The sequence below is a fragment of the Falco rusticolus genome, chromosome Z (genome assembly GCF_015220075.1).
Source record: "Falco rusticolus isolate bFalRus1 chromosome Z, bFalRus1.pri, whole genome shotgun sequence".
NCBI classification, from domain to species: domain Eukaryota; kingdom Metazoa; phylum Chordata; class Aves; order Falconiformes; family Falconidae; genus Falco; species Falco rusticolus.
In genome coordinates, this window is record NC_051210.1 from 80,655,047 (window position 1) to 80,670,244 (window position 15,198).

Below are 15,198 nucleotides of genomic sequence, written 5' to 3' on the forward strand. Positions count from 1 at the left end.
CCCCCCCCCAGCCAACGAATGGTACCGTCTCCTTCCGCCAGTTTACAATGGGTAGGTGGACTGGTCCATTCTCTGCTGAGGGAGTCTCCGAGCTCAACGGGCCTCCCTTCCCCGTGACGCGGATGGTTCCGCCCGCCCGTGGGCGCCCGAAGAAGGCGGGCGGGCCCACTCGGACCAGAGGGGAGACTCCCCTCCCCGCCACTAACCTGCCTCCGGCCGCCCCGCCACCGCCCCTGCGGCCTGCCCGCCGCCGCCCCGGCCCGCCCCGCGGGGTCCTCGCAGAGCCGGGGCTGTCCGGCCGAGCGCCGGGGCCCGCCTTGCCGCCAGCACAGGTGCCACAGCCGCGGCCAAGCGCGGCCCCGCAGCTGTTCTCAGCCCTCAGGGGCTGGTATCCCCCGCCGGTGCCCGGCAGTCGCCGACAGGCAGCGCGCCGGCAGCCCGGGACAGCGCTGAGGGCAAAGGGCCCTCAGCCGGGAGGGCGGGAAACGCCGAGGGCCGCGCGCCCGCTCTCCCTTCCGCAGCTGCGCTCTGAGGGGACGTGGGGCGGGGGGCACAGCCGCTGCGTGCCCCGATGGGCCTGATCCTTTGCGGGACGCGTGGGAGCTCAGCTTCCTACAGCAGCTCTGTTGGAAACCTGCGAGGAGTGTGGGAGCCGCAGGGCCTAGGCTGTGGGGACCACTTTGCCTGTGACGGCAGGGGGGAGTGCCATGCTCATCTGCAGGAGCTTTTTAAGCTATCGCAGTTAGGTTTTCATAATTCTTTGCTGTGCCCTCATTTCTTAAGCGATACACACAGTTTTATATTGTGACAGTACGTAAAAAAATCCAAGGTCTGTAGGATAATACGATGCCTAATTCATAATATTGCAACCGAAGATGAGATGTCAAAGATAATTAAAAGGAGTTTGAAATTCATTGGTGTACAAACCCACTACCTTCTACTTTGCCCTTTGCCCGTCCCCATGCCCTTCAAAACAAAACCTTTAACAGTGTGGTACACAGAACTGATCCCTTACTCCTCTGTGCATTTGCACTCAAGGCCCTCTGAAGTGCTGCATTTCCACCACACAGCCAGCCCCAACTGGTACCAGCACGCTGCTGTGAAAGCATCTTCTTTTTACAGATCCTTGCTAGAAATGAGCCAATAATTCTATACTGGAAAAATCTTCATCCTTACCCTGATGTGTAAAATGCACTGGTCATTGTCATTTCTGTGCCAGGTAGGAGTGATAATGATCTTTGTGGTTTGAAGCGACAACTAGAGTGCAGCCTACTTTTCGTGCAGAGCTCTTCGCCAGGTGGAAACTTTTTTCAGTGTTCCCTGTTGTTGAAGAACCTGAGGCCCTGCCACGTTTGAGGTACTATGCCTTGTGTGAACTTACTCACAGTAGACTTCTTTCAGAACTGCTCAAAGCCATGCAAGGAGATGGTGGCAACACAGTCGTTCCCTTGGTGTATCTCTCTATGCTCTTTTGTCTGCCAGTTACCCTTTTGCCCTCTTCCCTGGCTCATTACCTGGGAGACCTGATCTTCAGCTGCTGCCCCACTTTGAATGACTATTTTGCATTTGCCAGGTAAAACGCGTCCCAGTTTTGCCTCAATTGCAGGATTCCTGCTGCACAGAACCACTGCTCCTTTTTACTGCACATGCCTAATTGGTTTTGAAGTGATCTGCCCACGTGCAGTAAGCCATGTGTTGAAAGTTCAGCCTTTCTGAAAGGACAGGAAAGTGGGGGAAATCACTTTTTAAATTGATTTAAAAATGCACCCATTTTTAAAGCTGTTGCTTGTAATCTTTAGTACTGGCTTTTATTTTAGTAAGAACTAGTGTTTTAACAGTCAATACATATGAAAAGGAAGCGATATGCCAGCTGTGTTCAAATAATTTTCAGTGCTCCAATCCAACACATCAGCAATGGAAATATCTACCACATTGTATTTTTGTAGAATTTTTGCAAAAAAAATACAAAATTGCCTGCATACCTTCCATGTTTTAGCTGTTCCATGTACATACCATCCAGTTTCCATGAAAGAAAGACATATGAAAATAACTGATCCAGACTGTAGCCTCATCACCTCTGGACTACACAAAATCATAAAGAAATACTTTATAACAGATATACCTACTATCAAATTTAAAGACTGGCATGATCCCATCCTGCCTCAGGCCAACGTTACCATGGCTCATTAGGTTTGCTACATAAAATACAGCTTCATAACGAAGAGATGATACTCGCAACTGCCACAGGGATGAGGGAAAAAAAAGTATTTCATGTAAGAACAGTAACTCTGGTATCTGGAAAGGAATGAAGCAGAGTTTGGGGATATTCCCACTGTACATCGACATAGAGCAAGTTACGAAAGAGTGCTTAACTTAGAAATTCAGAATTTATTTACAAATTTTCACTAAAAAATGGAAACAAAAACTCTCCTCCTGAATATACTCTACTCTGCAAAACACTGCAATTGAAGACCATTAATTTACACATTTTACAGATTTATCTTTGCATATAACAGCGTATACTTTAGTCATCAAGACATCGAAAGAAGAGATGAAAAACTACGCTGCTTGAAAATAATGAAACTGCCAGGTTTCCTTTGACCTTCCCTCTTTAAAGATAAGCTGAAATACTCCCAGCAGAGGAACAGATGTAAGAATTCTTAACTTTTCTAAAAAGGTTCATGAGGATCAGACTTCTTCAGTTCAGACCCGCTACATAGCATCGGACCTAACTCAACAGTCGTAACTGAGACAAACTCCATACTAAAGCAATACTCTCTGTGACAGAACTGCAGGATCATACCCAGTTTCAAAGTTGTTAACAATGCAAGATGGAGGGCAGGGGAAGAAGCAGCAGTAATTGAAGCTGCAAATTTGCTGGGTTTTTAACAAATTACATTTAAAAAGGGCACAGTATTTCACTCCCACACTTCCCCAAAAGCTCAGATAACAAATGGTTCTCCACTTCCAACACACTAATCACCACACAGAAGTTTAACACACATCTTAAAAAGTATAATTCTTGACAGAACAGTAACAAATGCTAATCACCAATTATCACCTGCTACTCTAAATTAACAGAGTTGCCCAGCTTCAGATACAGGTTTTTTAGATTTTGCATAGCAATTGCATCTATTTTTAACTTCACCATCATCAGGAAACATTATAGGTTTGAACAGGCTGTGAAACACCACGAGAAAAATACTGGTCTCGATCAAACCAGGAAAATTCAACTTCCAATATGAACTGAATCAGGACTTTACCCAACTAGTTTTATCTCTCTCAGCATCACAACTGTGCTTCAATAATTTATAACATGTTTTCAGAGCCCAATTCATATTCTCTTAAATAGTACTGCGGTAGTAATTGAAGTAAGAAAAACAACAAGTGCTTTTTAATTTAAAAATAAATTGGGAAGCGTACTGAAGGAAATTCATCCCTGAGTAACGAGACATTTAAAAACCGCATCCTATCGACAATCATCGCAATATGTTATGACGTGTACTCTAACAGTCAATGCTATTACAGGCAGCAACAGAAATTCTCATAGTCCAATATATTTGCAGTGTCGTTGCATTGATCCCATTATCTTGTTTAATTAAACTGCAAGTGAATATTAGGAAATAGGATAAATAGAAATAGTGTCTTTATTATTTTAAGTTGAATGTCAAACTGACAGCTAAACCATGCTGGATCCCAGGAAACTCAGAGCAGTGATGGTTAGCAACTTGCTTCTTTGGATGTCCAAAAGATTATCACCACGTATCCTCAACCAAACAACAGGAGCAGAACGATTGTAATGGAGTTCACTGCTATTAGAGGCACTGCAGAGAAAGAAGAAGAACTGTGAAAATCTTCTTTTCCACATCATAAAGTAACAGAACTTCACATTAGCTTGGGAGACTACCTTTTAAGGACAAAAATCAATTTTAAAAATACACTTAATTTTCCTATGCAAAGTCAGGATGCACAGAAGGAGCCAGGAACAAAGCCTAGGATACTAAAAATTAGTAGGAAGCAACAGCTTAAGCATTTTTCTACAACCCATCATGTTTTAGCTTTTACCCACACAACCCTTTCTCCAAATGAAACCAAACCATCTCAAAGGTGGTTTCTCCATGCTTGGCCTTACTGTGGTTTTATCAGTTTTCACTCTGTGGTGGGCAAGACAGGTAAGATTTTTTTCCTTTCTTTTTATTATCACCTACAAAAGGAATTACTGGTGTGCTTTACAGTGCAAAAAATATCAGTAACTTACAAATTAAGAGTCTATTTTTTCCCCCCATCCTTTGTAAACCTGGCTTACCTTTTAAGAATCCCAGGAATTAACACTTCCCTCACCAGGTACTTCACGTAAAATTGGATTTAGCCAAGGTGAAGCTAACTGCGCACTCTGATCCCCAAGCTTCCCCCCAGCTCCCACACTCCAAGGAAAGACAAGACACCGCAGCGGCACCACAAGCCAGAGGCAGAGTCAGGGAACGTTTTACACTTTATCAGCATTAGGACACCTCAGCTGTGACCTGCACCCTCCTATACAGAGTCCACGCATGAAGGAAGGAGAGACTGGAAATGCCAAGCAGAAATAGCTGTTTGGTAAAAAAGTCAAAATACTGCTGTTACTTTGTTAAAGCACAGAAACAAAACTTTACAGACAGTAATATTTAAATAACAAGATTGCCAGCGTACCTCTCATAACGGTTCGTACAGCTCGAATAAGGTTCGTTAGCTGCGCTTTAATTCCTGGTTCCTCTCCAAATCCTCCAATCCCCTGATCGCTTCCCCAGCCAACTGTGTCACATAAAACCAGCCAGACATGTTAGACAAAAAAACCCCAAAACAAACAACCCAAACCATGCAACAAATGTTGTCAGCAATATTAACGAGCAATCTATCTTGAATCTGGTTACGTTTATACTAACACTGAAAGACAAAGCACAAACCAATTAGCTTTATTTCACCATCACATGTTAACATACTAAAACCTGTTAAACGTTTCAACAAACCCAAGAGTAACAACAGATCCCTGTTTCTGTGAAGGAAACCCTTACCTTTTTAATACACCTTAATACAGTTCCCTGCACGCCAGGGAAACAAATTAGTTTATTTCGGCTCCAAAAAAATACCTGCCAAAATAAAACCAAACCACAATCTGCTCACAGTCCTTTGCCAGAAGATAAAACAGCAAAATAATTGTTGGGTGTGAAGTGATGCTTCAGCACCAAGAATCGAGCTACCTGGCAGAGAATGGTTTGCACAAGTGCCAAATTGGGATGATGATTAAAAAAAGACAACTTGGGAACTTTTCAGAGGGCAATCGAAGGTTTACAAAGCCCTTTGAGAGGGAAGCCCTTCCCCACCCGCTGCGGGGAGGCAGAGCATGTGGTCCCAGGGATGGGCCCAGGGATTTGAGACCCGCAGGTCACAGCCGTCACCTGTCTAGGGGGGAGGGGGCAGAGATGCAAGCGGCTCTTGATGCTCAAACCTGCCTGCGCGTTTCTTTTCTCCAGACGCAACTCTGAAATGGTTATTTTTTCCCCTTTCTTGTCTCCTTTGCTCTGTTGGGCACCAAGGTGGGGGCAGCAGGCAAGTCCTCTCCCACACCAGCCTTGCTGAATTCCCACTTGGATGCACTTGGAGTTACTCCCAAGTCTCCTGAGTCACCCGGGGCTGACAAGTGGCTTGACCCATTCTGTCAGTCCCCACATCTCCCTTTCCCTCGAGCTGCTGCTCATCAGGAAAGCAGAAGAAAACCCCAAACCCACACTGAGCAGATCCCTCACAGTGGATTCTACCAGGGAACGGGAGAACGGGGTAACTACCTGTGCTCCTGCCAAAAATCCTAGCGCAGTCCGCCTTGGAGAAAACAGGATTCTCCAGACAGGGAAACCGGGAAACCTTGGTTCATAGGTGATATTTCTGGGGGGTGGTCTGTGGACTCTTTGTGTCGGTGGCTTTTCTGTGTTTTGTTTTAAGGCCAAGGCTGCCCAACCTCAGGGATCTTTCTTTGGCCCCGCAGAAATACCGGCGCGAACGTGTGAAGACAGAGAAGCGCTACCTCATCACAAAAATAAGGCACAGCGAAATGAAAGAAACCATCTCAGCCATCACAGCACAGCAGGGAGCGGCACAGACAGAGATGAAATTGTAGGAATGTAAAAAAAAAAAACAAAAGAAAATTCTGGAGCAGGGCGAGGAGGAAAGCGAGAGGCAAAGCAGTGACAGGAGTGACATCAACCACAGCAGCCGAAATTCACCTTCAAGACCGACATCCTCCCCCCCCACCCCCGCAACCCCCGGCACCAGCACCGGCAAGGAACGGCCGCGGGGGGTGGGGGGGGATCCCACGGAGCCCGGCGGGTCGCGGTGAGCCTCCGGCACCCCCGGGCTCAGAGGGAGGCGGCCGGGCCCCGCCAGCGCCGGGAGGCCCCGCCAGGCCGGGCTGCGCGTGGCAGCGGGGGCCCACGGCGCGCACGGCGGCGGCAGGGCCTTCCCCGGGCCGCCCGCCCCGCTCCCCGCAGCCGGCCGGGCGGTGGCCGCTCACCGTGTCGGAGGAAGCGCTCTTCGTGCAGCACGGCCACGGCGTTGACGACGAGGAGCGCGGCCTGCAGCAGCGAGTACAGCGTGAACGCCATGGCCAGCCGCGCTGCGCCGCCGCGCCGGGAGCCGGCGCCCGAAGGGGACGTGGCGGGGGGCGGGGCTGAGCGGAGGGGCGCGGTTTGGCGCAGGGGGCGGGGCTTGGCGCAGGGGGCGGGCCCCCGGCGCTAGGTCCCCGCCCCGCGGTGGGGTCAGGCGTGGGCGCGCACGGCAGCGGGTGGTACCGTGGGCAGCCTGACGTGCCGCTTCGGTGGCGTTCGGCCTCGGTCCGGGCTGAAGCGGGGAGGAAGGCGCGGCCTCAGCTTTCCCCAGCCGTCACTTTAATGGTGTGACCCGCAAAAAGTGGGAGCTGGTGGGGGAAGGCCAGCGCGGCGTGGGGCAGCGGGGCAGCCCTCCGCCACCACGGGTTGATAAGGTAGTGTTAACAGAAGTCAAAAACATAAACCACTTTGTATGAAAAAATACGGGTTTAGTATTTAATTTTATGGGAAATGTCAGCTTTTTAATATTTAATTTTATGGAAAATATCCACTTTTTATATGGAAAATATCTGCTTTTTTTATATTTAACTATGGAAAATACCTGCTTTTTATGTTTAATTTCACGGAAAGTATCTGCTTTTTTATATTTGATTTTATGGAAAATATCTGCATTTTTATATTTAATAGCTGCTTTTCATATTTAATTTTATAGACAATACCTGCTTTTTTATATTTAATTTTATGAAAAATATCTGCTTTTTTAATATTTATTTAATTTGATGGGAAATATCCGCTTTCTTATATTTATGGACAATATCTGGGGTTTAATATTTAATTTTATGGACAATATCTGGGATTTTTTTTACCCTGTATTTTTTCAGTATGTATTGATTTACATTTTTGTTCTAGCAGGAAATCAGCTTGGATCCCAATTGTTGTTTATCCAAACCATAATGACTGCGGAAGTCAAGATTTGCAGCAGAATCCAAAAGAAAACAATTATATTTTATATTGGATTGATCAGGGCCTCTGGCTGCTTCTGCAGTCAAATAACAAAAATAATAATAACTGGAGCTCAGGGATACTGTATAGTTATTGATGCATAAATACACATTTTTTTTCCCTTGCAACTTTCAGTCCGATTGGCTGAAGGGGATGATTTGCATAACCACTCTGATTTTATTTCTCAGTAATCATACAATATGCAAACCCCTTCACTCCGGATGGTTGATAGCTTTTATTACTCAATCAGGGTACAATGATTTGCATAATCACTGTGCTTTGATGGTTATTAGACTCATCCGCCTTGATAGAAATGACAACTTTGTGCTTAATGTGGTGGACTGGCGAGACCCCATCTTGATTCTTTGCCCTGCCTCAGCCTTCTGATATGATGCGGGCAAATTATTCAGGGTTTATCGATACTCTATCTTCATGCTTGAGCTCTGGGTTAAGATCCACTCACCAGCAAGCATGACATGAGCTGATACATCAGCAACTAATTAAGCATTGGGACCGTAAGACTAATAGATGCTTGGACACCATGTGAATTAGCCGTAAAGAAGCCCACGTCGGGTGCTGCTTGTTGTCTTGCCTTGCCAAAACACCTGGCTTTAGTATAGTCAACGACGTAGTATTTTGCATCTAAATAAATGTTACTATTAAATAATGTCACATTTTAACTGGAAGCAAGAGAAAGCACCCCACCATCACAGCCATAGCATATTTTGTTACTAACTTACGCCCCAAATTACTACAATTGAACAAGGGAGATAGAACAGAGAACAGAAATCAAACATATTTGTCTGAGTTTTGTCATCTGATCAGAACTATTTGTCATTTCAGTCTTGAGAAGGAATACAGCCTCAACTCAAGGAAGCGAGCAAAACATCTAGTGCAATTTCCAGGGAGACCAATGCCATTGAACATACACTGAAGTATTTTCTTACATGAAAGCTCAAAATATTTCCACATGTTGGCTCTGATTCTGCAAACATGCATGTGATCGCCTTCGTGTATGCCAGCAGTTAATGTGAATACACAGGTGTACTGGCACCTGTGAACAGACACTTGCAAGCTCAAGAATTCCAACACGTTTATTTTTTGAAGATTTTTAAGTATTTTTAAAATTTGGTGTAACTACAAACCTCCTAAAAGCTATCAGTTTAACATTTTAAAATGGAGCCATTTCTAGTTACCCAGGGGTGCCAAAAGTTCACAAAAAGCTTTTTTTAATCACTCAAACCATCTTTTTCCGTGTGTTTATAAATAATAAAAAAGGCTGATCTTGATTTTTACCAAACTCCATACGCACAGGGGAAGTCAATATTGGGCTGAAAAGATTTCATCCCAAAGGTCATTACTATTTTTCAAGAAGTTGTGATTGCTGGCATATAATGGGCTCACAAATGGAACTGCCTCTTGTTCTCAGACATAACTTAGGGCATTATGGCAGTAATTCTATAATTAAATACAGATAAATATGAGGGGTCACTAACAGACTTGTCTAATAACCACCAGGATCAAGTAGCATTTCCTGGGCTACCTCCTTACGGTATCCAACCTATAAATAAATACTGACCTCAGTGAAGAGCTAATGTTTAGGATTATGGCACTGAAAAAAAATGAGGTTTTTAAAATAAGTATACAAGTTATGGCTTAGTATTTTTACCCATAATTAAGATGTATTTCCAAAGAGCAGCTGCTATCAAGCTTACATAAACTTGATGTGATTTTCCCCTTTGTAAAATCCATCATGGCAACTCAACAACCACATGAGTCTTCTCTCTGAATCATCGTGTTAGGTGGTTGAAGGGAAAACCAGACAAAGTTGCTTGCTTTAGAAGGAAAGCTTTTTTCTTTTTTTTTTTTTTTTCATTAAGGTGTTACGTTTCAATGCAGTAAATTCCTGTGGTGTCATCTGCAGAGTGCAGTCCATCACCATAAAGGAGAGTTTTAAACCACCTTACAGATATCAAAGGATTAAACTTCAGGCTGGTGAAGTATTGTGAAGACCTTGGTACTTTTTATTCTCAGTTTATTGTTCAATAGTGTCAAGCAGAGCACAGCTCCTTGGGTCTAACTATGCTCTACAGTTAACAGGACTTGGGCTTGTTCCACCAGGGTTTTGGGATTACGTTAGTTTATTCCTGATGAGCAAATTAAAGGAAGTCTTCCCATTACTTCAGTTCTTCGCCTCACTTGCTACAGTCTTCTGAGTCTACTTTCTGAACTAGCTTTAACTTCCTCTTTAGGTATATTTCCTACCCAGACATACCCATACCAGTATTTTTGAGACACAGGGAAGGCTGGAAATCAGCCCAACCATCCCCAAGCTGAAAGCGAAGAAAGGATTTTGTTGGTGGCAGCTCTTTTACCCTGATTTGGCTCCTCTAATTGCCACTGAAAAGACTTTAATGGGAACATGGCGTCAATCTCTCTGTTTTCGGTGCTTCATGCCAAGCGGTTGCTAATGCATGTGTGCGTCCAGGTGAGCTTTTCCAGTGGGCCCAGTCATACCTCATGAGCTGAAGACGAGCAGACTTTTAAATATTCACCCTTGGAGCCCAGAAGGAAGCTTGCGACATCGTCGTTGTACCGTAACGGGGCTCAGGGCTCTGAAGGGACACAAAGCGTTGCACTGTGTGTAACAGGGTACTGCATCAAGGAGTGGAATCCTTACACCTGCCTACCACGTACCAAGCTCTGCCATCCCTAACTCCATTGGCTGAAGAACCCTGCGTATGTGAAAAATTTAGGTTCTGTGACTCAGTTCGGTGCTATAAATAAATCCCACAGCTACATTTCACAGTTAAACTACAGCCTTTGTCATCCTTTACTCGTCACACCCATTGCGCTGTCAAACAGTTGCAAAGGTTAACGATGCATCATCCTACAGCGTAACATGTCTCTTGCCACACAAATTGAGTATTCAATGGATTTTAACATCCAGTTGTTTGTTTTAACCACCAAAGCTGGGAATGCAGTAAGATTTTGTACATCTGTGAGAACATGTATCTGGTTCTTATCCTTCACCGGCTAGGCACAGAAAAGATCTTTGTGACTCTGAACGTGCCGCACGATTATCATCTCTGCCCTTACTTATTTGGAAAGGGAATAGCTGTCCTGTTCAAAATCACAGCCTGCTGGCTTTCCTGAGACTTGTACCTTGAGAGGACATTGATATGGCTTCATACACAAAAGCACTGCCTGGGGATTGAAGAGCAAAGGAAAAACAAATACAAAATTCTGAATTTACACCTAAATTTATTGATGCCATTTCCTATGTTTATCATACTTGGCTCTGCAATGGCCTTTAAATGTCAGCTGCTGTTCACCTTGGTATTATCAACAGTACAGTATTACATTATGTTACAGTATTTTGCACTACGATTATTGGCATCTTCACCCTGGTCACCGTTCGCATTGTGTCCAAGCTGGAATACACCAGTCCAGAACCAAAGCCTGTTACACTCAGTACCTTATAGATATTTTTCAGAGATGACTGGTGTAGGGATTTTCCAGTCCATGTCTCAGCTGGAAGACAGTGGATATCAAAGCAGGCCAATATGGGGGGCGAGGCAGCAAGAAAATAATAGACTTTGTCAGAGAATTGGAAGTCTCTGCTTAGCCCTGCCTTACTGCTGACAGACGGTCAGGATTTGCAGGTGTTGAGGCTGCAGCGAGTCTTAAGGAGGGATTTAGAGGAGGATGAGGAAACAGCTCCATGAATTTTGAAAGGGGGTGGATTTTGTCTGTGTGCAGCGAGCGGCATGAAGAGAGAGCAGGGGTATTAGGGAGAGCGAAGAGAAGGGGTGCCTGAGGCTGGTGTTACGGGCAGTGGACAGGCAGGAGCAGCTCACTAAATACAGACATGGGAAGAGGGAGACCAAAGTGGCACAGGCTCTTACAGGCAATGAGTTGGGTGTTTGCCACCACAGACACGCAAGCACGTGCTTCCATCAGACTGTAGGAAATGGTGTCAGCAGTGATATTTTGAATGGGAATATGGCCTAATGTCAAAGGGTCCTGCTGTGGCTGAGCCTCTGCCAGGGATGGCTGACACATCCCCTCAGCTTCAGAATCAGTTCTGGTTTCCATCTCTGCTAACAGAAAAATTACCCAAACTGCCCTTTGGGCACAAATACAGAGGTGGTGTCATGGTGACCGAAGTCCAACTGCCTCTGCAGCACCGCACACAGATTGCCACTCAGGTCTATGAAATGCCTGCGTGGATCTGTGCAGGAGAGCCTCATCCTTCTGTGCCTACCCTAAGTTGTAGAGGAATGAAGCTGGGTAAATTAACATTGATAATATACAGCTGTGGGCTGGCTTCAGGGGTGGGGGGGTTGGCCAATGTAGTAAGGTACAGCTGTGGCTGGTTCTGTTAAGAGGTTGGGCAGCCAAGGAAGAGAGAGCAGCCGAGGAAGAGAGAGGAGGAAGAAGCAGAGGAGAGACAGAGCACACACACCCTGGATGAGGAGAGACTAGGAGAAGGCAGCAGAGGGACTGTCGTGAAGAGTATGCTGGTATGTGATCGTGAAAGACCTTGCTGCAGCTGGCTAGTTTGGAGAGTGCTGTGACACCAAGTCTCTGTTTTGACAAGCACCACATACAGGAGCTTACACAACCATGTTGGTGCCACAGTGTGTCCTGCTGGGGCCAGACTCTCCACCAACAGCTTCCCCTGTGAATGGCTGGCCCCATCTGAGCTGCGAAGAGGAGGAAATCCATCGGCTGTAGCCTTCCTTTTCATATATCTGGCAGACCTTAGGTCTCCCGTTTGAAAACATGAGTCCTGAGAGCACTACTTCCACCGAGGTTAGCTAAGGCACAGCCACTGATGCCAACGACCCTTCCGACCTGCTGGCAACTCTGAAGTGCCTTAGTGCTCCTGCAGGGACTTCCAGTGCTCTGCAACGTGTGAGCACAAAGGCAAAGCGGACCGTGCCAGACCCCTTATGGAGGATTGCCCGCTAGAAAAAGGGCTTTTCTCCTGCTTCTTTTGATTTTTTCCATCCACTTATATGGAAAATATGCAGGAGGTAGGCCAAGAAAGTTGGTAAAATAAATAGATTATGTATCTTGCAGGTCTTGCAGGGTTCCCAGCAGCAGTTAGCAAAGGGCATGAAGTTGGACCAGGCTGGCCAGACCCAGGGAGCACACCTATCTCTCTCCCTGCCAGACCTCAGACTAACCTGTTCCCTGTAACTGCCACCTGAACAGGGACAACAGCCAGGCTCGTTCCTCAGCAAGCTGGTGTCATGCCAGAGACAGAGGTCATCGGTGCTGGGAAAGTTGCAGCACTCAGTTTAAAGATTAATAGACGGTATCTTCCTTCGGGCTGTAAAAGTGGGCAGATTAAAAAAAAATCACAGACCTGGTGACTGAAGAGACTGCGATCTGTCGCATAGCCACAGAGTTGTACAGCTAGTAGGAAACCCTGCGCGAAAGGTTAGGTCTCAGCATAACCTGTGGGATTCACGTCTGAGTCAGAGGGATTGAGAAACCTTTGTAAAAATTACCAGAAATTGCCCTCCCCCTTTTTTTTTCCCCCATGACTCATCCCACAGAAAGAGATAAATGGATAGATGTAAGTCTCTATAAGAAATTTTTAACGCAACATTTCACAGAGATAAGGTATGTATATCTACGCTTTTTCTCCACTTTCATTAAAAAAAAAAATCTATTTTCCTGTGTTTTCTAATACTGGTGTGGTTCGAGTCTACAGTCGAAAGCTATGGTGGAGAAAATGAAAACACCTCATGTTGCCCATCAGCTCGCAGCACACCCCCAGGTCCTTCATCCACTTCTCCCTCCAGAAGAAAGCCACAGATGGAAGCAGCTGTGGGCCACCACTGCTCTGGCGCTGAGATTGAGCCAGCAAAGGAGAACAACAATAACTCTAAAATGAAACTGTCTCTTCAGAGATGGCAGGCTCTGGGGATAACAGTTCAGTTGTCAGAAACGTAACACACACACACCGGGCCAGTCAAATCCACTGTTGAAATCTTATCAGAGCTATTGCTCGTCACCATAGTGTTTTCAACCACCTCAGGTGGACTGAGATCTTTGGAGGAGTAATTAGATATGCAGCGCCTGGCACAACAGAAATGGAGCAAAACGAATCATTAGGTGTCAGATAAGCATAAAGAGCTGTTTGTATTTTGAACACAATCCAATTAATAATGGGATATAACTAATGGCAGTACAGAACCAATAGCTGGGATAAAGCTGATTTAATTAATTATAGAGGTGACCTGTTCCCCTCCCCCTAATCTTCCACCCTTCAGCATAAAACAAGTCTTATGACCCCATGGCCCTCCTCCATTTGGCTAGATGCATTCAAACTAAAGCTGAACAAAATTTTTGTTTGAAGAGATTTCTCAAAACATTGTCTGCTTTCTCATTATAGAAATAAACATCCGAAGGGACGTGCCTCTTCTTATGACTTCAGGTTGTTCTTGAAAAAAATGAAATGTTTGTCAGTAGTGAGAAATTAGAGGCTTGGGTCTCTTAATTTTCCTCAATAAAATTTCAATACATATATACACGTGACAAATCTGAGGATGGGGAGAAGCATGTGGACCAGCTATAAAACAAACCAAAATGCTACTGCCCTAAATTGATATTACCCACACACCCAGCCCGGCAATCCTCCAGCCACCGTTATCACACCTTGCTGTGGGCTGATGGGGAAGGAGGCTGGGAGGACCCCAAGAAGCACTTGGGTTTGGCAGGCTCTTCCCATGGGCTCCGTGACCACACTCGGCTCCTGCAGGAATTCATCACTGCACACACTTCCTTGGCAACCCCGGCTCCTCCCCTGCTGCCCGAACACTCACCTCCAGAGAACGCTTATTGCTACGCTGATGGCAACCAACAGCAAGAGGCTTCCACTGAGAGACACCATGATAATATTGTAAGTAGATGGTGACAAACCTTGAAGAGAGTACAGAAATCACTGGTGAGTTTTCCAACAAATGGCTTTATGAAACACAACCTTTTGTGAAACGACCTCAGGTTGTTACAGGTTGCAAATACTGATGGGCCTCCTGCTGCAAGCCATGGATGGAAGGGGATAGCCAGCTCCGTGTCATAACGGTATTCCTGGGAATGACTTCTTCAAAAACCTCACAGCTCAGTTAATTAACTCATGGGTCTTGATCTATCAAAGTACAAAGCAGAACTGCAACTGAAACCCAACCCTATGGACCTCAGGGTGGAAAAGTCTGCCCTGCACTGTCAGACCACAAAGTTACTCCACATATTATCCACCTGTTCACAGGCGGGTAGCAGGATCCTGAATCTTACTGCCTCTCCAGCCAGCACCCCCCATCCACTTCCACCTTTTTTTCAATCTGCTTCCACCCTTTTTTGCCCTTGGTTTTAATTCCAAACTTAAAGGAGTGAAATTTGTCTAACATCCCCTACCTACCCCTGCCTTCACGTCCCCCACTCCTCCCTTCTGCTGCAACAGCTCCTGGTACTCCCACCATTCTTCCCACTCTAAAACACCAACAGGAACAGGTGTAACAAGGCTGAGTGAGTCATTCCTTTTTTGAGCTCATTCAACACTCCGTACCTGCCAACCTTACATCCTTGGTAACTTGCCTGGTGC

The 15,198-nt window shown here is 45.7% G+C and overlaps 1 protein-coding gene and 2 long non-coding RNA genes across 3 annotated transcripts; 2 read left to right on the forward strand and 1 right to left on the reverse strand.

The window, feature by feature from the left end:
• Positions 1-1,786: 1,786 nt before the first annotated feature.
• Positions 1,787-6,700, reverse strand: IER3IP1 (immediate early response 3 interacting protein 1). Its single transcript, XM_037372885.1, has 3 exons — positions 6,545-6,700; positions 4,690-4,791; positions 1,787-3,824 (listed from the first exon to the last, which is right to left on the reverse strand). Exons 1-3 carry the CDS (start codon positions 6,633-6,635, stop codon positions 3,769-3,771), a joined length of 249 nt encoding a protein of 82 aa, XP_037228782.1. The 5' UTR covers positions 6,636-6,700; the 3' UTR covers positions 1,787-3,768.
• Positions 6,701-6,804: 104 nt separating this feature from the next.
• On the forward strand, positions 6,805-10,394 carry LOC119141424. The gene is made up of 2 exons (XR_005101925.1): positions 6,805-7,012; positions 9,833-10,394. It is a non-coding gene; the product is annotated as an uncharacterized LOC119141424 (long non-coding RNA).
• A 515-nt stretch (positions 10,395-10,909) lies between these two features.
• On the forward strand, positions 10,910-14,015 carry LOC119141848. The gene is made up of 2 exons (XR_005102058.1): positions 10,910-11,873; positions 13,309-14,015. It is a non-coding gene; the product is annotated as an uncharacterized LOC119141848 (long non-coding RNA).
• The last annotated feature ends 1,183 nt before the right edge of the window (positions 14,016-15,198 follow it).